The 27386-nt window shown below is 41.3% G+C and overlaps 1 protein-coding gene across 1 annotated transcript in view; it reads right to left on the bottom strand.

Annotated features, from left to right (window-relative positions):
• The window catches only part of GLB1 (galactosidase beta 1), a 256457-nt gene extending 230182 nt beyond the window's left edge, over positions 1-26275 (bottom strand). Inside the window, exons 1-2 of the mRNA XM_063452008.1 lie at positions 26161-26275; positions 1643-1812 (exon numbers count right to left, since the gene is read on the bottom strand). Of these exons, the coding sequence (XP_063308078.1) occupies positions 1643-1812; positions 26161-26226 (236 nt within the window). The 5' untranslated portion in view covers positions 26227-26275. The remainder of the gene's footprint in view (positions 1-1642; positions 1813-26160) is intronic.
• Positions 26276-27386: the final 1111 nt, after the last annotated feature.

Genomic DNA, 27386 nt, shown 5'->3' with positions numbered 1-27386 from the left:
TCCTATTACCCTAATGGAAATTACTGAGTAAAGGTAATTGGCATTTAGTGCCTAATTTACATATGCATAGAAAAAAATAAAACTTTATTGTCCAATATTGGATAAACACATCTAAATATCCCAGACACCAAAAAAGAGTGAAAAAATAATAAATGAAAAAAAGGAGATAATAGCAAGTATAAAAATAGGACCAAATGCTGGAGCTAATGTGTACAAAGTGTACTAATTACGAAATAGCCAGATAGTGATACTGATGAAGTGGAAACAGTATCTGAGGGGAGATATACAGTGTATACATAGGTAGATGCAATAAGGTAACCCTAATTTTAATGGCCAAGTGGCAACATAGTGGGTATATCTTATAACTAATCAAGCTCAAAGTAATGTAAATCTGTCTGTGTAGCTCTAAGTACAGCAGGATCAAATAGGTGTATGGCTTGTCAGAGAGTATCTGTGAAGTCCACAGCAGACCCCAGAAAAAATAGAATCATGATCGGGAAAGCTGACAGTGGATAACACAAAAGATAAAATTGCTTCTCCCCTATTATGAAAGTCTCTGATAGCACCTAAATGTAGGTAACTGAGCGCACAGTTCTACCCTGATAAAATGCAGGGCATAAGTTTTAAAGAGTAAAAAACAAAACCGGCTTGAATAAACCTATATAGTGTAGTGTAAAGTAGATATTTAGTAGATAAGCCCCCAGAAAACAGGTTCTAGGCTTAATTGGCAGATAAGGGATAGCGTCCAGTATACTACTGCAGATCCCTAAATGGACTCTTAAGATAGATAAGTGCACTAATGAATTTCTGGGTAAATCACAGGATAGATTATTCAGTACTGTGCTAGAAGAGTCCCTGGGAAAAAGAGCCCGCTAGAATGGATAGAGCAACTGAATGCTTATCATATTTGTAGTGTCTGGTATTGCTCAGGTATGCTGTGCTAAGCTTAAGGAGTAGTTAACAACTGAACAACTGAGTGCTTATCATGCTTGTGTTATCCAGTATCGCTCAGGTATCCTGTGCTTCAAATAGAGGAGTAGTGAACTGCCTATCAAGAGCTAGATAAACCCATATCTGAGAAAGACCCAGAACCCTAGGCTAAAAGTAGCTGCAGAGTGGTCTAAATCTAAAAACCCACAGATATGTGGAGTCTACCTCAACACGTTTCGGCGCTAGGATGCGCCTTTGTCACTACTCCTCCAGTTGAAGCACAGCATACCTGAGCGATACTGGATACCACAAGCATGATAAGCACTCAGTTGTTAACTACTCCTTAAGCTTAGCACAGCATACCTGAGCAGTACCAGACACTACAAATATGAAAAGCATTCAGTTGCTCTATCCATTCTAGCGGGTTCTTTTTCCCAGGGACTCTTCTAGCACAGTACTGAATAATCTATCCTGTGATTTACCCAGAAATTCATTAGTGCACTATCTTAAGAGTCCATTTAGGGATCTGCAGTAGTATACGGGACACTATACCTTATCTGCCAATTAAGCCTAGAACCTGTTTTGTGGGGGTTGGTTACTAAATATCTACATTAGATTTTATATACTTTACACTATATAGGTTTATTCAAGCCGGTTTTGTTTTTTGCTCTTTGATACTAATATCAAAGTAAATATAAAATATCGATATTACGTGTAAATTGCATCCAGTCCTGCCATCTTCATCTTTACCAGACGGTCTTTCCAATAAAAGCGTGGGATTCTGGAGTAATGAATGCTTCCTGATATGTAGCGAAATTGCATTCCATCCTTCCGAAAGCAATTGTGTTCATAATCTATTGCAAACGTTCTTGCTGGGGCTTCCTAAAATCAAAAACATTTCCATGGTGGATTAAACACGTAGACTGCTTGAGATTCTAAATAACACAAACATATTTTTATCCAATGTACATGTTAATAAGTATATAAAATGCAAACAATACGATGATTTATAAAATAAATTGTGCAACAGAAGGGATATGATATCATTATACAAACATATTCGGGGCCAGTACAAACAATTGTCTGTAAATCTATTCATAAATAGGAGGTCATGCATTCAGCCTGGAAGAAAAGAGATTTAGTCTAAGGCATAGAAAATGTTTTTTACAGGAAGAACAATAAAAATGTGGAATTCTTTGTCTGAAGAGGTCTATATCAGAGTCTATATCGATTTTTAAACAGCAATTGGATAAATACTTGCAAAAAACAGAATACACAGTGGAACCTCGGAACTCGGACTTAATCTGTTCCCGAAGGCTGTTAGAGTTCCGATGTGTTCGAGAACTGAATCAACATTTCACATAAGAATTAATCTAAAATGGATTAATCCGTTCCAGACCCCCAAAATTACAGCAGGCTCTTGACAAACTGCAAATGCAAGCTTTAGGATAAAATAATACTGCAGTTGATTTGCACTTTCCACAAGTTATACAATGCTGTGCTTCACATAAATAAATAAATAAATTTTAAAAAAAGAAAATAAATCCTGCTCCAACTTGGAGACTTACTAAACTGCAATATTCCTAACCAACTGGCCAGCTAATCCAGTTCCCAGTTTTAAACAATTTAAAAACAGCACTTGAACCCGTTAACGCTGTTAGGGCGTGCTATGCCGTCCCGGCGTTAATGGGCTTAAACACCATTAGGGCGGCATAGCACACCGCAGCGTTTAAGCTCACCCACGTTTCCCCGAACCTTCCCAAAATGCAGTACGCGGTGGGGGGGCCCTGCCTGGCAACCTAGGCAGGTCCCCTGTGGCCAACCAGTGGTGATCTGGAGTTTGTGATTGCAGTGACAGCCAGTCACTGCAATCACTGTTACAATGTGTAAGCCAATGATATTAAATCACTGGCTGACACACTGTGTCTCTGCCCCTCTCCTCACTTCAATATGAAAGAGAGGCAGAGAGATCGTTGCTGGTGGTCCCTGTAGGAGAGTTGCAAGACTTTAGTAGAATTTTTTTTTACAAAAAATTGAATTTTTAAAAAACAAAACAAAAAAAAACCTTTCAGTGCTGATCACAGCATTAACACCGTTATCATCCTGATTAGGGCTGTTAGTACATTTGTACTATTACTAATTAATTTTTATTTATTTTTTTTTAGGGTCAAAAAAATATTTTCTCTTCATTTTTTATTTTTTTTTACCATTTGTCAGTCGCAGCAACCCAAATCTCCCTTAATCCCTTCCCTGCTGCCGTTCACTGTACTGTATAGTATCGCTGCTGTATAGTACTGTACCAGTGATTACTTTTTTGGGGGTTATATATATATATATATATATATATATATATATATATATATATATATATATAGTAAGGTGAGCACTCCAGAGGACTTGTTGAAACAATTTACCACGTAGTTAAACGTCGATTTTCTTCTTCACTGAATAAATTGTTTCAACAAGTCCTCTGGAGTGCTCACCTTACTGCCTCTATATCTATTTACGCTTTGCAGCACCGAGGCTTTTCTTCCCGGATTAACTTAAAGGTAGAGTGCCAGACTTTGTATATATATATATATATATATATATATATATATATATATATATATATATATATATATATATATATATATATATATATATATATGTAAAAAACATATCTACTGGCCTGGAGGCACCCTGGTAATATACACATTATATATCCTTTTTTTTTTTCGGTTGAGTGCCAGAGTCTGGTCTGTTATATATATATATATATATATATATATATGTTTAAGGCCGTAAGGCCTGTATTTGTGGGAGGAGTTAGCGTACCTATATAAACGCTACTCCCCCCTTCCTACCTTGCCGTATGCACGCTGTTCACCTCGTCTCCGTGACAGCCGAACTTCCGGTCCTCGTTCCCCGCTCTTCCGGTCCCGGCGTCCTATCCGTTCTCCCGCTCCTCCTTTCATGTGAACACCAAGGTAATCGGCAAATAGCCGCATTCGGGCTATTTGCCGTTCGAAAAGTTTCAAATCATATCGTACGTTTTTCCCTCTTCTTGTTCACACGAACAAACACTCGAACGAATTAAACAGGCGAACACAGTTACGTGGGTGAGCTTAAACGCTGCGGTGTGCTATGCCGCCCTAATGGTGTTTAAGCCCATTAACGCCGGGACGGCATAGCACGCCGTAACAGCGTTAACGGGTGAATGCGTGCGCGGCTCTTGATGCGCATGCGCATTTGGATCTGACGTCGGCAGGGTGTGGAGAGTTTCCCAACACAGAGCCCGGCACTGGAGAAAGGTAAGTGGCTGAAAGGGTTTTAACCCATTCAGCCCAGCAGGAGGGCAGGAGGCCTAATGACCCTACAGTGCCAGGAAAAATTAGCATCCTTTTCAGTCAGCTTGTGAGAGCTGTATTTTTTCCAAAGTGTTCAAATCTTTTTGCTCCAAGTCTAACTCAAAAATCCTGCTTAAGTTCAGTTCTTTCCAAGAGCATTATCAAAATTAGCATCCTTTTCAGTCAGGTATTTTTTACCAATAAACCACCATGAATTTGGAAAGCTGGTTAAAGCAGGGAACTCTTCAGAGAAAAAATATTACTACTTCTACCTGTCCGACACTTAAAGAAACTGAGAAAGAAGATACAACTAAAAATACAGAAAATAGTAGTACCTACTGTTCCTCAAATAGAGACAAGTGACAAGTCAAAGAAAAAAAAAAAAAAAAAGCCATATGGTGGAACTAAATCCACATATTTATTCTCTTATATAGGCGTTTTATAGTAGCCTTCTTCGTTATGAATTTTTAGAAGTCTGAGTGCGCCGTAACTATTTTTTTCTGTATGAATTTTGGTCACTGCGGCAGCATCTTTCTTGCATAATGCAACTCTTGGGTGTTTCCCCCAATCTCTTCTCTGTGCAAGCATATTTGGAATCCAGACCAGATTCCCTTGGGGTTAAGCACCCCGCCCGGGCCCCCCAGCTTCTGAGGCCTCTTTAGAGGTGGCCACAGGTGTGTGTATAAATAGGAGGAGTTTTATAGTCATGTCACTTATTATTTTCTTCATGCAGCACAGATATTATCTGCAAATGTGAGTATACTCATTCAAGCACCAACGCTTTAATTGTTTAGTTGTTACACTGTTTTTAATTGCTTTTATCACTCTTTATTTGTATACTCACTTTGCTCTTACAAAGAAATTAATTCAATACACTGTAGCTTGCTTTTAGAACCAGTACTATTTAATTTGTCTCCCACATTCTGTAATTAGCATAGGACCCACTGACATTGGGGTACTTTGAAGCAGTGGTGGGCTTAACATCATATGGCCATATGGTGGAACTAAATGCCGATATTTATTCTCTTATATAGGCGTTTTTATTTTTGTTTTGTTTTTTATATTCTTTATTTTTGTTGTGCAGATGAATACAATGATGCCTGTAATGCCACATCAACAGAAACAGGCTCAGTTATTTCAACATAGTAAAACAGATGTATGGCATTAGAAAATCAGCACAATTTTTAAAAGGTAGTATTAAACAAGTGAACGTGCATGTTAAAGCTTTAAATACAACCTAGGAGAGTAAGTAGTGAGAGATGTGTAGTCTTGGAATTGCTGTCATATGTTGCAGGATTATAAAGAAGGTCTGCTTGGTAGGCTGGTTGGCACTAATGTGCTATGCTAAGTTAGGGCACTGCGTACAGGGAGTAGTGCTGGGTAAGTGCACGCTGTGCTCATATAATATCATGCATTAGAGATTGATGCCACCGGTAGCAGCTGCTGAATGTAAACTAAGACCTGTGTGTAAATAGGCCAGAAACCATGAGTATAACAAAAGATTATGCATGACGGGGACTATCTGATAAATTATAAAATATATGGATGAACATGCTGAACTACATTCATGCTAAGTACTGTGAGCTTTAGAAACATTACAAATGCAACGTAAATCAATCATGCCTATTAAAGCTACTGGCTCAGGATGAAGTCACCGTTAAAGTGTTATGTCCGCAGATACCATGAGGAGAGAGAAGGTGAGTGGTCGTTTGCCTTTTGTAAGTCCCAGTCCATGAGCTCAGCTCACTCAATGCCTAGCAGTGGCAGGGTACATACCCCGAACAGCGTGTATTCAGGGCAACATGGGCAATATATAAATTAATATTAAATAAACAAACAACAAAAAGAAAAAGGAATATAATCAACGTTAAATCATGTTGGTAGAATATAACTGGCTGATACCCTTGTTATACTGGGTCTGGTGTGAGTCTGTGTATGGCGTTTAGCCTATGCCACTTAAAGTCCAAGTACTGTGATGACGCCTGATACCAGTCTCTGTTTCCCCCACCTGCTCTCTCTGTGTGCGGTGCAGCGGCAGGAGCAGGTGTGCCGTCGGTCTCGTCTGCCATGTGGCTTAAGGGGACTTTCTCTGGGTTGCGCTGCCCCTGACGGGTGAGTCTGGAGCTCTGTGGTCGAGGTGGGTAGAAAGGTCCACGCTGCTGGGCTTTTCGGTAAAGTGTTGCCCGCCGCTGTGGTTTCTTGTGCCTTCTCCTTTTGGTAGTCATGCGGGGGGAGGTTTGTTCTTGCCGCTGTGTGTAGCAGGGTGGCCCCCGGGAGCTGCTGGGCTTTCCGCAAGCTTATAGGGTAGCTCTTTGGGCTGCTCTCCCTCAGGAGGTCGGTTTGGTGTCGCTGTGATACGAGCCTCCAACTTGGCCCAGAAGTTAGTAAAGATCGCGTCCAAGCGCTCCAGCACCAGTTCGGCGGCCCCTCCTCGTGGCTCCATCGGCTGTTTCAGGCTTGGTTGGCGGGGCAGAGGTATGGCCGCCATCTTAGATTAGTCAGCTGCGATCAGGAGTCGTGGGGTGATAGTCGCTTAGGGTCGGTATAGGCTTCAGCCAGTGGATACCGGGATAACCCCCACCGGTCCAGAGGGGGGGGGGGGGGAGAATAGTTTTATTCCCGAGTCCGTTCCAAGCTCAGGCTTGTGTAGGCCGCAAGCCGCTACCAGAATGGGCCGGACAGGCTCACAGCGGGTATCCTCCGGTGCATCGAGGACCCCTTAGCAAGATGCGTGCTTTTTGCAGCTTGATCGCTGGATAGCCCGGGCTTAAAACTCAATTACTTCGGGCCAGAAGTTGTATTTTTGAGGATTAATTTTATTATTGAACAACAACCATGTTCTCAATGAACCCAAAAAATTTATATCAAAGCTGAATATTTTCGGAAGTAGTTTTTAGTTTGTTTTTAGTTATAGCTATTTTAGGGGGATATCTGTGTGTGCAGGTGACTATTACTGTGCATAATTATTAGGCAACTTAACAAAAAACAAATATATACCCATTTCAATTATTTATTTTTACCAGTGAAACCAATATAACATCTCAACAAATATACATTTCTGACATTCAAAAACATAACAAAAACAAATCAGTGACCAATATAGCCACCTTTCTTTGCAAGGACACTCAAAAGCCTGCCATCCATGGATTCTGTCAGTGTTTTGATCTGTTCACCATCAACATTGCGTGCAGCAGCAACCACAGCCTCCCAGACACTGTTCAGAGAGGTGTACTGTTTTCCCTCCTTGTAAATCTCACATTTGATGATGGACCACAGGTTCTCAATGGGGTTCAGATCAGGTGAACAAGGAGGCCATGTCATTAGATTTTCTTCTTTTATACCCTTTCTTGCCAGCCACGCTGTGGAGTACTTGGACGCGTGTGATGGAGCATTGTCCTGCATGAAAATCATGTTTTTCTTGAAGGATGCAGACTTCTTCCTGTACCACTGCTTGAAGAAGGTGTCTTCCAGAAACTGGCAGTAGGACTGGGAGTTGAGCTTGACTCCATCCTCAACCCGAAAAGGCCCCACAAGCTCATCTTTGATGATACCAGCCCAAACCAGTACTCCACCTCCACCTTGCTGGCGTCTGAGTCGGACTGGAGCACTCTGCCCTTTACCAATCCAGTCACGGGCCCATCCATCTGGCCCATCAAGACTCACTCTCATTTCATCAGTCCATAAAACCTTAGAAAAATCAGTCTTGAGATATTTCTTGGCCCAGTCTTGACGTTTCAGCTTGTGTGTCTTGTTCAGTGGTGGTCGTCTTTCAGCCTTTCTTACCTTGGCCATGTCTCTGAGTATTGCACACCTTGTGCTTTTGGGCACTCCAGTGATGTTGCAGCTCTGAAATATGGCCAAACTGGTGGCAAGTGGCATCTTGGCAGCTGCACGCTTGACTTTTCTCAGTTCATGGGCAGTTATTTTGCGCCTTGGTTTCTCCACACGCTTCTTGCGACCCTGTTGACTATTTTGAATGAAACGCTTGATTGTTCGATGATCACGCTTCAGAAGCTTTGCAATTTTAAGAGTGCTGCATCCCTCTGCAAGATATCTCACTATTTTTGACTTTTCTGAGCCTGTCAAGTCCTTCTTTTGACCCATTTTGCCAAAGGAAAGGAAGTTGCCTAACAATTATGCACACCTGATATAGGGTGTTGATGTCATTAGACCACACCCCTTCTCATAACAGAGATGCACATCACCTAATATGCTTAATTGGTAGTAGGCTTTCGAGCCTATACAGCTTGGAGTAAGACAACATGCATAAAGAGGATGATGTGGTCAAAATACTCATTTGCCTAATAATTCTGCACTCCCTGTATGTTTATCACTCAAAGGGAAAACACTAATATTTTTAATGCAAGAATTAAAATATTTCCACTGTCTCATAAGCTGCAGTTTTGGACCTCATCGGTTGAGGGGGGGAACCTATCAAATTGAAAGCAAACAATCACAGTGAAAGCAAACAATCCAAAGAGCTTTCCCACGCTGTGTAAAATGACACAGAGCACTCTGGTTGGATTTCAATCCCCAAAAAAAAAATTAGAAAAAAAAAATTACTTGTTTTGGAGCGTTCTCTCAGAAATTCTAGGAGTTGTTATAAATACAATTATATTGCTGTTTCAAATCCAATTGTAGTTGACTGCTGCTAGCACACTCTAGGTGTGATACCCTCAAACACAGGGCCGGCGCTACCATAAGGCGGCACAGGCAGCCGCCTTAGGGCGCAGCGGCCAGGGGGGCGCAAAGTTCGGGTGACCTGCAGGAAGGAGGAGCACCCAGCTCTTTCCTCCCGCTGGTCATTCTGAGCCTACAGGGATACAGCAAAATTTCCCAGTGGGTCTATATGACCTGGGGATGGCACTTACTGGTGGCTTTTAGAAATCTTGCTGCTGCGAGATGTTGGAGGAGGGAGGAGCGCCAGCAGCCCGTCGCTCCTCGCAGTGCACAGAGCTAAGGCTGCTGGGATACATGATGTCATATCCAGCAGCCTTAGCTCTATGAATAGCTGTAATGAAGCATCAGGCTGCCTTACAAAGTTCCATGGCAGCTGCTACCTGACGACAGTAAGTCAGTCAGAGTGAGTGTGTGTGTGACAGTAAATGTGCTCATGCCTGTGTGTGTCAGTTAGTGTGTTTCTGTGTCAGACTATATGTTAATGATGAGTGTATGTTTGTGTATATCAGTGTGTTTGTGTGTGAGACTGTGTATCAGTGATGAGTGTGTGTGTCAGTGTTTGTTTGTGTGTGTCACTGTGCTTGTGTGTCAGATTGTTTGTCAATGATTGTGTGCTTGTTCATGTATTAGACTGTGTCAATGATGAGTGTGTGTCAGATTGTGTGTTTGTGTGGCACACTGTGTGTCAATGAGTGTATCCATTTGTGTGCTTTAATGTGTGTCAGTGATGAGTGTGTGTTGGTACGTGTGCGTTTATGTCAGTGTCAATGTGATTGTGTTTGTGTCCATGTGTCTTTAATACATCAAGTTTCAAGAAAAACAAGAACAAGTATATTAATATATGTGTAATATATTAACATATTTAGTATTAGCATATATTGATATGTATATATTTTATGTTTATAATATATATACAAATATTAATATAATACATATACATATGAGGAACACTCAAACGTTAAAAACCACTATATGGTTTTAACGTTTGGGGAATTCCTTAACCCCAGTAGGTGCCAGGCCCCCCCAAAAAATATCTGACATTGAGTCTTCTTTTACTGCTGAACCCTGCTCAATCCCTGGGAGACTGTCAGTGTCAACAGAGTCCCTTCCATTCTTGGTGAAATTGGCACACGCTCTGCTATTACTGCAAATGCACTAAGGGGGAGGGGTAAAGAAAGACACAGGCAAAGACACAATTTTTTGGGGGCGCCAAAATACATTTTCGCCTGTGTATTCATAAATCCTTGCACCGGCCCTGCTCAAACACACAAATTCAGTGCAAGAAAAAAAATAGTAAGAAAAAAGTAGTGGAGCAGTAATTGTCAGTAAAGTGGCTTTTTAGGTGATAAGCCAAAACTAAGTGCAAATAGTGAAATTTTCTTAAAGGACCACTATAGGCACCCAGACCACTTCAGCTTAATGAAGTGGTCATGGTGCCTGGTCCAGCTAGGGTTAACCCCCTTTTTTTTTATAAACATAGTTTCAGAGAAACTGCTATGTTTACACTGAGGGTTAATCCAGCCTCTAGAGCCTGTCTCATTGACAGCCGCTAGAGGCGCTTGCGTGCTTCTCACTGTGAAAATCACAGTGAGACGACGCCAGCGTCCATAGGAAAGCATTGTAAATGCTTTCCTATGAACTGGCTGAATGCGCGCGCGGCTCCTGACGGGCATGTGCATTCAGCCGATGACCTTGTTAGGAAGGAGGAGAGGAGGAGGAAAGCTCCCCGCCCGGCGCTGGAGAAAGGTAAGATTTTAACCCCTTCCTCTCTCCAGAGTCCGGCGGGAGGGGGACCCTGAGGGTGGGGGCACCCTCAGGGCACTATAGTGGTCCTTTAAGAGCTAATACTTAATATAATTTGTCCTCCAATCGGCTTCCTCTCAGCACATATAGAGAAATATATACAAGAAACACATGATGGTGTAGATTGCAAAACCACAATGTAGTCAAAGTATTCCCACAAATATACCCAGAAATTATAGGGCTAAGGAAAGAACTAAATTAAATGATATGCGCTATGAAAGGCTCTAGCAATACAAAGGTTTATTACAAAAACGTGTCAGAACATTATATATGCTGGATTGCAGAGTTGCTTCCCGAGCCTCTCGTTTCACCGGACACCCGGCTTCCTCAGGACGTGATGCTTCAGTGGCCATCTTTGGTAAGGGTATTTAAAGTCTGTTCCATACAATCATTGTGTAACGGATCACCTGGCACCCCGACTTGGTACCTCCGTTAAAGGATGCTCCTAGCGCTTCCTGAGGACTCCAAGCACTCTGGCAGACACCACAATCACCGAATCAGAGAAGCATATGAATCCTCTCAAGCCTCTGAATGCTGTAGACAGTTGAATAGGAACCATACGAATAGGTTTTCAATCCTAGCAGTCAACTGGAACAGCATACAATAAATCCTTCCCCCAATAATGAGACGACACTTCACTTTGAGGGTAAAACAGGAACTCTGGACTGGCTCATCCAGCCTGGCTTTTATTACACTAATCCACATACAGGCCACACCCAGGGGGAGGCATAAAATAACCAATCACATACATGGTTCAGCCCACACATCCCCTCCCCTCAGATAACATTAAACTCAATTATCCGGTACACTTTTTCAGCCAAGTTCTGGATGTACCCCAAAACCCGGGGGTACACCTTTAAATCCAGCATCGCTGGATAGCCCTTATTCAGGGGGACAACATATCCAAAATTCAAGTAATTCGGATGAAGGGTTCGGGAGATATGGGGTTCCAAAGATTTGACCGACCGCATGGGTAAAGTATCCGAAAACAGTTCCATGCATTTTGGCCCTGCGGTCGGTCACAAACAAGGGAATGAAAACAGACGAATTGCCTGTGTTATAGAGCCTGGAGAGGGTTTGAATGAATTCCCTTGTTTGTGGGGTTCTTTCTACCGAACGGTGGGTCATTCGGTAGTTTCCATACGAATTTCTGGAAGTATGGAGGTCTCAGCGGTGTTTGCCTAGTCAAGTGTCCGATTTTAGTTCCAGACACTCGACGGCAAAACACCGCTGTTCGGTAGTTTAAGATGGCCGCCGCCACGTGTTTGTTTCCCGAATGGCGGCCACCCAGAGGACAAAGAAGACATTACACTGATTGCCAATTACCCGTTTGCAACATTGTTGCAAACTGTAATTGGAGGCACACTTATTCCTGGGTGGTCTGGTTGTTCGGTAGTTTCACTCAATATAATAAATGGAGTGATTCTACCGAACAATCAGATGAATGCTGCATACATATCCCAGGTTAAACTCAACACATAAATACATATGTAATATTAAAGGCAGTATACTGGAATATGCTCCACAGTCTTAAAGGGACAGTAGTCCCAAAAGTCCCAATATGTCCATCGCTGATTTTAAAGGGCCAGTAGCAGCAATATAAAGTACAATATGCCCCAAATAACCCAGGGGCCATAGTCAGCAGGTAGGAGGCTAGCAAACAGGCTTCTCCAGGGCCCAGTGGCGAGGTTGGTTTCGCCACACATTGTTTCTTATTTGTTCCCTTGTCAGTCCACATTAACCAAGTATCGAACCATTTGTATTGGGTTGAGCTGTTTTTATATTCCACAGGGTTCTAATAATAAATATTTTTATATTCTTGTTCTTCCAATGTTTTCATCTCTGCTGGTCCTTGTTCATCTTCTATCCTCTCTTTTTTTGATCATTTTTTAACAGCATCATTATTTTTACAATTATTTGTCACGATTTGTAACGGCAATCTATGTCTTTTTGCCTTTTTATTGAATATTGTTTACAATTGGGCACTTTATACAACTTCCTGAACCAACATTATAAAATGTTATTCATATGGAGACTGCAGGTAGGGGTTCGTTTAATTATTTTTTTTTGGGTGGGTGGGGTGACCAGGGGCTTGGGGACCCCTAGTCACCTTGGGGGTTACATTTAGCCCTCACCCGCCAAAGGCCGGGGGGGGGGAAGGGGGAAGGACAATAGGTCCCCCTCCTTTTCATTTAGGGCCCCCCCCTTTTCATTTAGGGCCCCCACCCATCGCCCATGGGTGAGGGAGGACAATAGGTCCTCCCCATTGTCTTTTAGGGCCCCCTCACGCCGCTCATGGGTGGGGACTCAAGGGGGGACACTATGGGGCCATTTGTTAGAAGGGGGAGGGACTTTTTTTTTTACAACAGTGAGCAACCACTGGCTGCTCACTGTATAGTAGACATGCCCCTACTCACGGCATAGCAAATCGGGGAGTTCTGGAGATTTTAGTCTCCCTTATATTGACCCCATAGAGTGAGGGAGGACACTGGGGGCTAAGGAACTGGCGGGGAGCACTGCTCCCTGCCGCTTCTATTGTTATATATTTTAAGGAGGGAGCTACCGCCGGTAGCTCCCTCCTTGTAATAAACCAAAAGAACGAACAAAGAGGTATTTTGTTCATTCGTTTGAAATTTCTATTTATTTATTCGTCTGACTAATTAATGAATAGATGAAATTCCCATTCGCATGCCTAACTGTTTAACGGGGCATGCGCGGGAATTTTACAGCGTTATCTAATCTGGGCAGATGACGTGTACCCACACAAAGATGGCGGCACCTAGGACCTAGGTCTGGGCACTAAATAAAGATGCAAAAATAGGTAAGATGGGGGGCTTGAGGGGGCCACTAGGGGGACAATTAGATGTAGTGGAGTCGGGGAGGGGGGGTTAAACAAAAACAAAACAAACAAAAAAAATCAGCCATGACAGTGCCGTTTTAAGGAATCACAATTGGACTTTTAGATGAAATTGTAGATCATCTTTGCCATTTAATCACATCTATTAATCAGTATTTTCCATTCTTGAATGAAAACAATAATTAGTGGGTTCGATATCCATTCATAAAAGACAAGCAAAGTAGATTTTGAGAATCTGATCGATAGAACTTCTGAAAGTCAACTAAGCCAAAAATGTAAAGCTTCTCTTATTGCTTTTTGGGGTGATTTGCGCGAAGAATACCCCAAATTGTCCAAGCGGGCAATCAAAGTTCTGTTGCCATTTGCCAGCACGTACTTACATGAAACTGGATTCTCACTTTACTCTGCAACAAAAACAAAGTATCAAAATCGACTTGACGCAACTGCAGACATGCAAATACAATTATCAACAATTAAACCAGATATAAAAGGAATTTGCCAGCAAAAGAGAACATTTCCCTCTTCTCACTTTTTTGGGGGGGGGGGGGGGGCTGGAGGGGGTTCCAAAGTTTTGCTATACCATGTCAAAGGGTTCCAATGGAAAATTAATTGGGGAAACCCTGCTCTACAACAACGTCCTCCCATAACAAAGAAATATCTAAATTAAAACTGATGCTGAAATATTTCATTTATGCCTCTAAAACTTGACAATTATTTAAGATTTAAAAATGAGGGTGGGGACAATAAATTGATTAGAGGGTCACTCCAAACATCATGACCCCTACAGCGATTTGAAGTGGTCATGGTGCCTCAGATCTGTATGTGCAGCTTTTCAATGTAAAATGCAGCACATTCCAGTTTTAACCCCTTGGCTGCCAGGGGTATAACTCCATTTCCAAAGGCACCAAAGTGTCCTCATTAACCAGTCTGGGAGTTCTGAGCAAATATTTTACATGAATGGTGACTGGATCGGTTTCTGGCTTCAACAAATCTGTGAAGCAGGAAGTGTGTGGCCCATGAGTACAAACATATAGCCTTGGAGCCCAATGGGGACTCGAGTAAGAGGGCAAGCCTGGTAATGGAACCGAACCAGGGTGCTCCTGGCATCATAATCACTACAGCAGGTTGCAGTGGTTATGATGCTTGGAGTAAGCCTTTAATGCCCTCTACATGTGCACTCCAAATTGCATGATTCATGACCACTTTGCAACACTCCCACCCTGCACACTGCATATGCCAGTTGTGCCAAGGCACACAGGATAATACACTTGACTAGGCCAACAAGGGAGATTAAGGGATCTCCCTAACCACACAAGAGCCATTAGGTTTCCCCTTGCGATGTGGTTAAAGGTGGCGTTGACAGAGCCATCACAAGGGACTTCGGCTCTGGAATAAGGTGAGAGTTTAAATGGTTATGTAGCCCTTCGATTGCGGAGGATGGTGGGGACGTGGGGGCAGAGGGACACTATAGTATTAGGAATAAAGCTTTTTCTAAAACTATATCTATCATTCCTTTAAAGGAAAACTCTAGGCTAGAATATGCATATTTATTTTTTCAATGCACAATTTAAAAAAAATGCACTATGGAATATTTTTAAATGGAACACTATAGTCACCCAGCTCACTTCATTTTAATGAAATGGACTGGGTGCAAGGTTTACATTGCAAGGTTAACCCCTTAAGACCGGAGGGCATACTATTACGCCCTATTTTAAGCAGCTCTAAACGCCGCCGGGCATAATAGTACGCCCTCCGTTTTTTTTTTTTAACTTACCCAGTCGTCGGCGTGGGCGGTTGGGGGGACTCCCAGGGAGCCCCCCGCGGCACGTCTGTCCTCCTGGGGGCCCCCCGGCCATGTGAGAGTGAGGTCCTTGCGTGTTATTTCGTTATAACTGTATTGTGATATTAATATATATTTATATAATATATATATTTATATAATATATATTTATATCAAAATACATGTAGAACGAAATAATATATATATATATATATATATATATATATATATATATATATATATATATATATATATATATATATATATATCTATATACATAAATTAGGGATCGACCGATTATCGGTTTTACCAATATAATCGGCCGATATTCTGTATTTTCGGCAATATCGGTATCGGACAATATAAATACCGATATTGACGATAATATCTCCTAGGACCGTCAGGCTCATTACAAACCCGGCGGTCCTGGGGGGGCCAGCAGCAAGCGCTGACTTACCTCCCAGCAGCTCCATGTCTAAATCTCACGAGACCAGCGGCCGGAGAGCGTTGCCACGGGTTACCATAGCAACGCTCCGCACGGCACTAAGAGCCGCAAGATTTACACTGGGAGCTAGAGGAGCTGCTGGGAGGTAAGTCAGCGCTTGCTGCCGGCCTCCCCAGTACTTAACAAGCCACCGGACCACCAGGGAATACGATATCCCCCCTCCCTGGTAAGAAGCAGGGAGGGGGGACTAAAACAAACGAAAATAAAAACATTTAAATATTTTAAAAAAAAAAAAAATTTATGAAAACCCCCCCCCCCCTCATTTTACACAAATTACATCACTACACACACACACACACACTGCATTACATACATACACACACACATTGCATTCACTATATATACATACTACACACTGCATTCACTTTATATACACACACTACACAAACACTACACAAATACACACTGCATCCACTACACACACAGCTACCCTGTCTAAATACACTTCATCCACTACATGTGGCATGTATATTTTGTGCGTTTACCGTTAGAAATAGTTTATTTTTTCAAAATCGTAAATGTACAGAAAATCGGCTATCGATATCGCCTTAAAAAAAAAAATCAATATCGGTCGATCCCTAACATAAATACACACACACACATATATATATATATATATATATATATATATATATATATAATAAACAATACACAAGATCCAGCGCACTCTCCTATCTACTAAACAGCAACTTCAATGTTGACAGATTTTATTAGTTTGTAAAAGTTTTTTTTTTAAAAACACCTAATCTAGGCAAAAAAAATAATGGGGATTTAGTTACATTATATGATCATACATTGCATAAGCCTGCCACAACGTCAATGTACCCCATCTTTGGCAGGTCCTACTCTCACAGTCTAATGTCTGCTCTTATGAGATTAACCACTTACTTGGGAAAAAAATTCCATCTGAGGCTCTCTGCAGTACAAGGCTAAATAGGGACCTGAGATGAGGCACCTGTAACAGGGAGGGGTGCAACATTGAAGTTGCTGTTTAGTAGATAGGAGAGTGCGCTGGATCTTGTGTATTGTTTATTGTATAATATGGCCCCCAGCAGCACCCCATTTAAGCATGTTTAGGTGAGTGCAACCTTCCCACCATGTTTTATATATATATATATATATATATATATATATATATATATATATATACACACACACACACACACACATACAAATAAGAGTACGGGGCACTCAAAAGGTCTCCAAATTCTTCAAAGTTTTTTTTATTTGTGTATCATATCAAAATTTATCCTATCAACGTTTCGACCCAACAAAAGGGTCTTTTTCAAGATCAAATGTACAGTGTAAAGTGCATATATATATATACAAAATATCAAATATTACTTTACCAATGTGCGAAGGAATTTCACCCTACTTTCTGCAAGCAGTTATCACCCAAAAAAACTAAAGGAATCACTACCTATATCACAATAGATGAGAGTGTTGCGGTATAACAGTGATCCCAATAATCGTGATAAACAAGTCAGTGAAATGACGGAAAGATTTCGGGGAGGTTACACCCGTGAAGTACTTAATGAGGCATTGACAAAAGCGAGAGAAAAATGGACCCAGGAGAAACAAGAATTAGTAGATGTTACAGGTGATGGGGCTCGGATGTTCCTAACACTAACATTCCATACTGGAACTACTCAAATGTGTAAATCAGTCTACAAGCATTGGGACATTTTAACCTCTGATAAAAACCCAATCATCAGTTACAAAAGGAATAGGAACTTGAGTGATATGTTGGTTCACAGCGATCCTGTACAATGTTATCGGAAATCTACAATACAGAAAAAGAATGGATGTTTTAAATGTAGTGGCTGCGTCACGTGTAGCCATATGAACTCAGGAAATTCCTTCGTTCATCCTCACAGTGGAAAAAGAATTCCGATTAAACACCATATTACATGCACAACAGATCAAGTTGTATATTTAATCACTTGTCCGTGTGGACTATCTTACGCAGGAAAGACTGACTTGACCCTACGAGATCGGATAAGAGGACATAGATCTGGTATCACCACGGCATTTAGAGACCAGAAGACAGACAATCCGGTGGCAAAGCACTTTTTAGCGTTTTTTCATAGATTACCTACTCTCCGATTCATTGCGATAGACTGTGTCCCTCCTTTACCCCGTGGAGGTGACAGGTCGAGACTATTGTTACAAAGGGAAGCCTACTGGATCCACTGTCTTAATACGGTGGTGCCCAGAGGCTTAAATGAGCAAATTGTATATTCTATGTTCTTGTAATATGAATTTAAGTATAGGCGTGTGGTAAGCTATCTTCAAGACTTTCATGTCTTGCTACTTCACTTATCCCTATAATACACTGCTTGGTGTGGTATTTCTGTTATTCCTATTTATCTACTTTAAGATTTAACTCAGTTTGTCAAATTGCTGTATCTTAAGATGAATTATATAGTTTTATATTGAGGTGCAATAACTGATAATTACAAAAAAAAAAATTTTTGTCTAAATAATTTTGGTGATATAGTATGTTTAAAATCATTATTGCTATATAGGATCTTTACGTAGCAGTGGACCTGTCATTGATCCTTGTTAGATGTAACTCTATAGTTTGGATTAATCTTTTGTCACTGCACCACAATGTTTTTCGGCACACTATGATACACACTAAGTTTTCACAGAGTTTATAGGTTCTCTCTGGGATTAGTGCATATCCTTGATACTGTGGGCTTAATGAACTATTATTATTGTACAGTCAGTATTATATATCCTCCATTTGTTGAATGGTTTTATGGTTTAATACTTATTCACTATGTCGGCACTTGTTTGCACATAGCTCGGGTAGCACGGAATTCACGGTTTACTACCGTTGCTAGGCAACGCTTACGTTGGTTTGACGTCATCGCGGGCGGTCACGTGGTCCTCCGAGACACTTCCGGGTTCGGACGGCTGGGTGAACGGTCTCTCTCTGCACATTGGTAAAGTAATATTTGATATTTTGTATATATATGCACTTTACACTGTAGAATTTGATCTTGAAAAAGACCCTTTTGTTGGGTCGAAACGTTGATAGGATAAATTTTGATATGACACACAAATAAAAAAAACTTTGAAGAATTTGGAGACCTTTTGAGTGCCCCTTACTCTTATTTGTATATGCATATGCCAAGGGAGCACCAAGGCAAGATTTGATTGTTGAATGTACCTAACAGGGTGAGTGCCAAGATTAATTTTGTTTTTGTGTTTATATATACACATATATTAATTCTACACATATTTATGTAATATTTTTAAATAATTAGGTATCTTAATTAATTACAATTAGCGGGACCTGCCTGACAACCCATGCCGAAAGTAAAGGGAATTTAATTTGCTAGCACTATATTTAATCCTATAACTTTCCAAGACACCATAAAACCTGTACATGGGGGGGTACTGTTCTACTCGGGAGACTTCGCTGAATACAAATATTAGTGTTTCAAAACAGTAAAATGTATTACAACGATATCGCCAGTAAAAGTGAATTTTTTTGCATTTTTCACGCACAAACAGCACTTACACGGACGATATTATTGCTGCGATACTTTTTACTGTTTTGAAACACAAATATTTGTGTTCAGCGAAGTCTCCCGTGTATAACAGTACCCCTCATGTACAGGTTTTATGGTGTTTTCAAAAGTTACAGCGTCAAATATAAAAGGCTTGTGTTTAATTTTTTTCACCTTAAAATTCGCCAGATTGGTTACGTTGCCTTTGTGACCCTATGGTAGCCCAAGAATGAAAATTACCCCTATGATGGAATACCATTTTCAATAGTAGACAACCCAAGGTATTGCAAACGGGGTATGTCCAGTCTTTTTTAGTCTCACTTAGTCACAAACACTGGCCAAAATTGGCATTTTTCACACACAAACAAATACTAACGCTAACTTTGGCCAGTGTTTGTGACCAAATGGCTACTAAAAAAGACTGGACATACCCAATTTGCAATACCTTGGGTTGTCTTCTATTGCAAATGGTATGCCATTATGGGTGTAAATTTTATTCCTGGGCAACTACACAGTCTCAAAGGCAACGTAACCAATCTGGCGAATTTCAATTTCAAATGTAACGTGCTATATTTGACCCTGTAACTTCCCAAAACACCATAAAACCTGTACATAGGGGGTACTGTTTTACACGTGAGACTTTGCTGAATACAAATGTGTATTTTATTGCAGTAAAAGCAAACAGTATTATGACATTGACAGTTAAAATGTCATGAAGAACTAAAAAAAAAAAAAAAAATGTCTTATTTTCTCCCTTTTTTTTCATATTAAACTATGTTTCATGGCTAAATATTTGATATTAAATGAAAGCCCTGTTTCCCCTGAATAAAATGATATATAATAAGGGGGGGGGGGGTGCATTTAATATGAAAGAGGTGAATTACGGTTGGACAGACATATAGCGCAAATGCCAGGTTTTGTTTACGTTTTGTTTACAACGTGTACATTTGGCTCAGTCCTTAAGGGGTTAAAGGGACACTATAGTCACCAGAACAACTACAGCTTATTGAATTTGTTCTGGTGAGTAGAATCATTACCTTCAGGAATTTGCTGTAAACACGGTCTTTTCAGAGAGCATGCAGTGTTTACATTACAGCCTAGTGATAACTCACTGGCCACTCCTAAGATGGCTGTTAGAGATCCTTCCTGGATCATGGCTGCCTAAAAAAATGCATCCAAACATTCAGTATCTCCTCCCTCTGCATGCAGACACTGAACTTTCCTCATAGAGATTCATTGATTCAATTCATCTCTATGAGGAGATGCTGATTGGCCAGGTGTTTGAATCGTGCTGGCTCTGCCCCTGATCTGCCTCCTTGTCAGTCTCAGACAATCCTATGGGGAAGCATTGTGATTGGATCAGGCTACCACTTATGATGATGTCAGCAATTTGCTTGTTTTTTTGTTTTGTTTTTTGAGGCAAACAGCATGCAGATCCACAGCTTCTGGCTTGAATACAGTAAGATTTTGCTATATTTATGGAGGCATGAGAGGCCCAGGGGGGCTAGATGGTGGGTTTAACACTATAGGGTCAGGAATACATGTTTGTGTTCCTGACCCTATAGTGATCCTTTAAGTCACTATGACAGGACTGCCACTTCCAGTACACTGACAGATTAAATCTTGAACACGTGAGGCAGAAGCCCCGTAGGATTGATTTATTATTTTTCTATGGGAATGATTGAATGTGTGCACAGCACTCACCACGCATTCGCATTAGGTCCCAGTACCAGTGCTTTCCAAAATGTGTTGCAACACTTGACTGTGTTGCCTGGAGTGGTCAGGTGTGTCGCTGAAGCAAGGCCGGTAACCCTGTAGTTATAATGGTGTTTGGGCTATTAACCGCATTTCACACAAATTGAAAAAAAAACCCTATGGGTGAAACGTGTTTGTGTTTTAAATAAAAACTAGTTTTTTTTTTACCTTACCCAGACCTTCCTGATTTTATCCCTGAAGATTTTATCTGGAGGCGTCACACTATTTACCTCCTTGTTGGGGAGTAAACCACCTAATCAGTGCTCCTCAACCCTATCCTCAAAGCATACCTAACAGTCCAGGATTTAAGGATTACACGGGTGTGTCTAAGGTGTTTAAAAATTAAAAACAAAGGGGGCGGGGCCTGACCTGCAAACAGAGTAGTCACATGGCAGAGGAGCTCCCAAAGCCATTGCTGATTTCAGGGAAATTACCACGGATCCAATGCTTACATTGATGCCGGAATACGCTGCCCAGGCTACGGGCACTCTGGCGAATCGACTGATACCGGACCACAAGCGTGTAACGGAGGTGGCCCGCTGCCGCCTATAGTGGATGGGGGGAGACGGGCGCTCTCCTCGCCTCTACGCCGGGGGCGCTGAGCCACTTATTGCCCGCTCCCCCCCCCCCTTTAGGACCGGTGGGGGTGATCCCGGTCCAACCCTGCCAGACACAAGAGACACAGCTGACACAGATGGCGGAGCCCCACAAGCAACCCCCAGCTCCACAGGCCCACACAATGGTGGACGCCACGTGCGACCATGACTGCTGCGGAGGGGAGACTACCACGATGACAAGGCTGACCGCAATCTTCAACGCCTTTTGGGCGAAACTAGAAGCCAGAGAGCGGCAGGCTAAAGCACAAAGGAACCTACCCAGAGAAAGTCCCATAGGTATCCGCCACAGCCGAGTTAAACCCCGCTCAACAGTCAACAAACAAAAATGTCGCCAAAGACGGAGACATCTGCCGCCTGCCCGTAGGTGCTTATACAGAGCGGCGCTACCTCCCTGAGGGGACCTACAGGATACAGGTCTATTCCGCACGACATCAAGCACTGCTCAGCGACCGCTGAATGGCAGACCCATACCGTGGCGCCGGAGCACAACAAAGTTATGGGGAACCATAGAGTCCCGGACAAGCACACCACAAACCTGCACCGTGATCTCAGGTACCCACGGCGATGAACAAACGTGCCCACCACGGGAACCATTCCAGACGGACTTTACCCTACCTCTGCGAGACCCCCATGCATCTCCTACATTATTTCCCCTGCTGGGAATTGGATAAAGAAGGACTCACATCGCAGGAACGCACGGGGGACACTGTTTGGTACCTCTGCAGTAATAAACCCTGGCTAGTCCATTCTGCAACTCTTTAAACCAAGATAGCTGTTTAACACTTAACTTTACTTCTTGGTACTGCTCAAACGTTTATGCTCACTGCATATATGACTGATATAAATAGCCTATGTGTCTGGCCTATGTGTCTGGCAGCTTACAGGTTGCCCTTACTCCGAGTTCAACCAAGTCTTATCAGCAAGTTTTTAGTTTAATCGTATGTAGCCATGCATGCCCTATTAACGCTCCACGTTCACTCATTCTGTAATTACAACACATAGGACAGGCATGGAAAGCGTGTAAATCAGCAACTTACGTACAAGCGGAGTCACAAATGTGTTCTCAAACAAGTCTCACCTAAACTTTCCCACTAAGCACACCTGTTAAACTGTATTAATGTTACTAACATGACCATGCTGAAAGTTAGATGACACTGCAAAAAAAATAAGAAATTAAAAAGGCCTTAACTCTAAGGTGTGTTTTGGTTTTTTTCTCTCTAAACAAACAACATAGACACACCCGGGTAATCCCTAAATCCTGGACTGTTAGGTGTGCCTTAAGGAGAGAGTTGAGAAAAACTCAGTTTTTGCTCTATTATGTGAGTATACCTCCTTTCATTTTGCCTTTACACTAACAAAAACAGAGAGCACTATTTTCTGTTTTTATTCTCATTTTATGTAAATGGTGAATATCTGTAACACTGCAATTTGGAGGGAAATATCCATAAATGCGCAACACCTCAATTAACCCTTGAACCTGACCTACCATCTACAAGGAACCAGGCTGAGCGGGGATCATACCACCCAGGCACATTTACCTGGAGCTGAACATAATCTCCAGAAAATTGTAATTGGAATTTTTCTTATTTTACCATACCACCCATATAATATACTACGCTATATTCTGTCCTCATATTTTCTATATTGACTAGCCACCATTCGAAATTGCGGACAGAAAAAAGGTGGTGCTTCCCTGTATTTGGCTGTATTTGACAGTATATGTGTATTACAGTGTGCATCTGACTGTGGGACCCAGTGCAACTTACACTGTAAAAATACATATCTGCATTCACACACTGGCCTACATGCATTTTATTTTGTAATCTGAATAAAAATAACCATTACAAATATCACACACAGTCAAAACCGTGAGTAGCTCGATGTGAGCATAATCCTTTGATTATTAAATTTACTAATATTATTTCGTTATTACGATTTATGTATATGTCCATATCTCTTATAAGGGATTAGTAGTAGTTTAACCTCTGGTTTGCTAGTAAAACTGATTTACCATGTCACGAAATGAGGCGTGTCTAAAATGTATGTCGCTAAAATGAAAAGTTTGGAAAGCACTGGTGTTATGGGCAAATGCAAATATTACAAGTTTTAGAATGAAATGTTGTATTTCTTAAACATTATAGTGGTAAATAAGGGAACCGCCAGCGGTTACACTGGAATGAACCATTGCAGAAGCCCTGCCTCCTCCGTGATGTCACCTAGGAAGGAGAGGTCAGCAACCATGGGGGAGCCTTAGCGCTGGACCGAGACGAGTAAAAAAAAAAAAAAAAAAGTATTAACCCTTTTGTTGTCATACGTGGAGGGACACACACACACAACCAACATACTACTACTACTACTAGGGATAGCAACACTATAATGTTAGGAATGCAGATACCTTCCCTAACCACTAACACATACCTGGCAATAACTATAGAATTGATTTTTGCTGATAATGGCAACCAGTACTGTATATTCTTATATTGAAATTCCCATCCATAAATAAAATTTGAAAAAAGCTCTGTGAGCATCGGAAAGGAAAGGCAGAGGGATGTGTTGGGTGGCAAAAGGGGGCATATTGGGTTGTCTGTGCAACTTGCACACACACAGAGCACTGACAGCATAAGCTGGCACCTGCAAGTGGAAGGCTGCATGTTCACGGTCACCACACAGAGTGTGTAGTGACAACAAACTCCAAACTTGCAAAAAATAGAAACAGCCAACATGGTATACAGTCAACATTAGGTAAAATGTAAATGCTGCCATTTCCCTGAAATAGCAATGTTTAACATGGTCATAAAAAGTATAAGGTCTTTGGACAAGAAGTGGTTTAAATGCCTAGAACGAGGGTAAGAAAACCTATGCCAGGGCTTGACAAATTTGCTTTGAATCTTGGAGCCAGATAAAAAAAAGTTAGGAGCCAGGTTTTATTTAAACTTACAAAGCTTTATTTTCAACTACAAAAATACAATTATTAAAAGGGACAATATAAACACCAGGACCACTATAGCTTAATGTCATGGTTCAGGTGTCTATAGCCTGTCCCTATAGGCTTTTCCACGTCAACACTGCCTTTTCAGAGTTTTTCGGTGTTTATATTGCTGCGTAGAGACACCTCTAGAACCACTAAAGTGCTTCTTATCTCAGTGCTGCACAGTGTGCAGCACCTACATTCAGCATCTCTATGGTCTGCATGGAGGTGCTGAATGCTCATCATATAGATGCATTGATTTAATGCATCTCTGTGTGGAGATGTTGACTGGCACAGTGTTTTGCAGTGACCTATGGCACGTGTACCATTTATGGCACTCAAGGTGCCTTTGCACGGCACTCGAGGCTGCCGGAGCCAAACAAGCTACGGCCTATCAGTAGTTACAGTGGGTCTTCAGGTATTTGCTAGTGCAACCCAGGCGGTGATTGTAGATGGTGACAGAGAATCCTCAATTTACAAATTGTGGCACTTGGAGGACGTAATCTCAGATGAATGGGAAGCCACACTGGAGTAGAGCCGCCTGAGCAGCTATTGCAGCTCCTTCCCTTGATCTGTATCAGGCCAGCCTAGTCCCGACTGGACCCCAGGTAAGCTACCCACACTGCTAGAAATACACAAAGTTGCAGAAGAAGACTCTTCCTAATACAAATAATACAAACAGCCCACACACAAAACACACAGAGTCTCAACAAACAACACCACTGACATTCCACATACATAGACACCACCCCACCAGAAGCCTCTCACATACAATACCACAAGCAGCCCCACACATAAACACACCACCAAAAACACATTGTGACATATCATCTACACACAAACACAAGCAGCCACCATACACGACAAACATTCACAGGTATCATACACAATAACACCAACTCCTCATGAATATATACAACAGCCTACATACGCACAAGTGCAATGTTAAAAAGCAACTCCAGCGGCCATAAAAAAAAACACAAGCACAATAAGGCAGCATACACACCTCAATTTATAAAAATAGGACCACACGAGACTTCAAGAACTTGTTTTGGCACGGTACTAAAAGATTGCCTACCCTGGCTTAGAGTGATTTCAGTCAAGGAATACTTGCGTTTTAAAAACAGGCAGTATTTCCAAGGTTATGAACAATACTGGAAGGATATAATGTATTATAAATAGTCATTAATAAAAAATGTTTACAAAAATTACACTTGACAGCACTGAAACACCCATGTATTAATGTGCGGTCTGTCTGCTTTAATTATTGCACACTCTTACAATCAACTTATTTAGCTGGTTTTAATTCATAATAAGATAAGATATATACATAATTTTAAGATTACTGGTAAATTAATGATTCAGTTATTTTATTTAGTTAAACAAAAAAAAACACAAACCCATGTAACACTCACTAAGCTGTCGATGTGTCCACATGCAAATAGCACCAGCAGTAGCAGGACCCCGAAACACACCGTCATGACTATACACTCATACAGTACAGTCCAAAATCAAATTTAAAATCCAGGTTCTTCCGGGTCTCATGATTTTCACTACGATGCATGTCAGCTGACTAGAGCGTCACTCCTTGTGGTCACTTCATTGCGGATGAGGATGTTCAGAGCATTATGTAGGAAGTAACAGTTTGTCGGCAGATGGAGAGCTGCACAGTGAACATTTATTACAGGAAGAAGTCTACTTATTGGGACTGCAAAGAAACGACACGCTTTCTGAAGTTCAGTCTATTCCTGCCATTCTCATGTTGCGATTTTTCCGTTGCACGTGTATTGGGGTGTGTGTGCTCCATGACTTTATATGGAATATCTTATTGTTATGAAAGGGAAACGATAGGGTAAAAACGCCCTCTATTTTTGCATACATTTTATGGAAAATGCGTTAACTTTAAAAAAAAAAAAATAAGTTGTAAATTAAAATAGGTACCTAATCATACATATTTCTATAGATGACGTCTTTAATGAGTTTACCTACAGGCAGAATAGTCATTATGAAAAGAATAGTGCTACACTGTTATAAAGCTAAGAGTGTTTATAACCAGGAAACGTCCCATTCATCACACGGATTAGCCCTGTGCACTAAAGTAGCCACAGTGAACTGTGCTGTGGGAAGTGATAGGCAGTACCACCACAACACATCCCTGGCTTGCAGCACAGTTTTATTTGTCTGAGTTAAAGGGACACTATAGGCACCCAGACCACTTCAGCTTATTAAAGTGGGCTGGGTGCAGTGTCCCTTAACCCTGCAAATATAATTATTGCAGTTCTTGATAAACTGTAATAATTACATTGAACAAAAATATAAACGTAACACTTTTGTTTTTTGCCCCCATTTTTCATGAGCTCAAAGATCTAAGACTTTTTCTATGTACTCAAAAGGCCTATTACTCTCAATTATTGTTCATGAATCTGTCTAAATCCATGTTAGTGAGCACTTCTCTTTTGCCGAGATAACACATCCACATCCTTTTTGTTTTTATCTGTTGTTGGTGTAAATAATTTGTTTATCATATATTTTTATATGCACTGTGACTATTTTTGCTTATAATAAACACAAATTTTTTAAGTTCTGCCTTTGTCTGGTTAAGAATCACGTTACCTGAAGATAATTTTTGCAATTCATGAAA

The sequence above is a fragment of the Pelobates fuscus genome, chromosome 4, assembly GCF_036172605.1.
Source record: "Pelobates fuscus isolate aPelFus1 chromosome 4, aPelFus1.pri, whole genome shotgun sequence".
In the NCBI taxonomy this organism is placed as follows: domain Eukaryota; kingdom Metazoa; phylum Chordata; class Amphibia; order Anura; family Pelobatidae; genus Pelobates; species Pelobates fuscus.
Note: the sequence above shows the minus strand (reverse complement) of the source record. Positions and strands in the feature narration are given on the sequence as shown.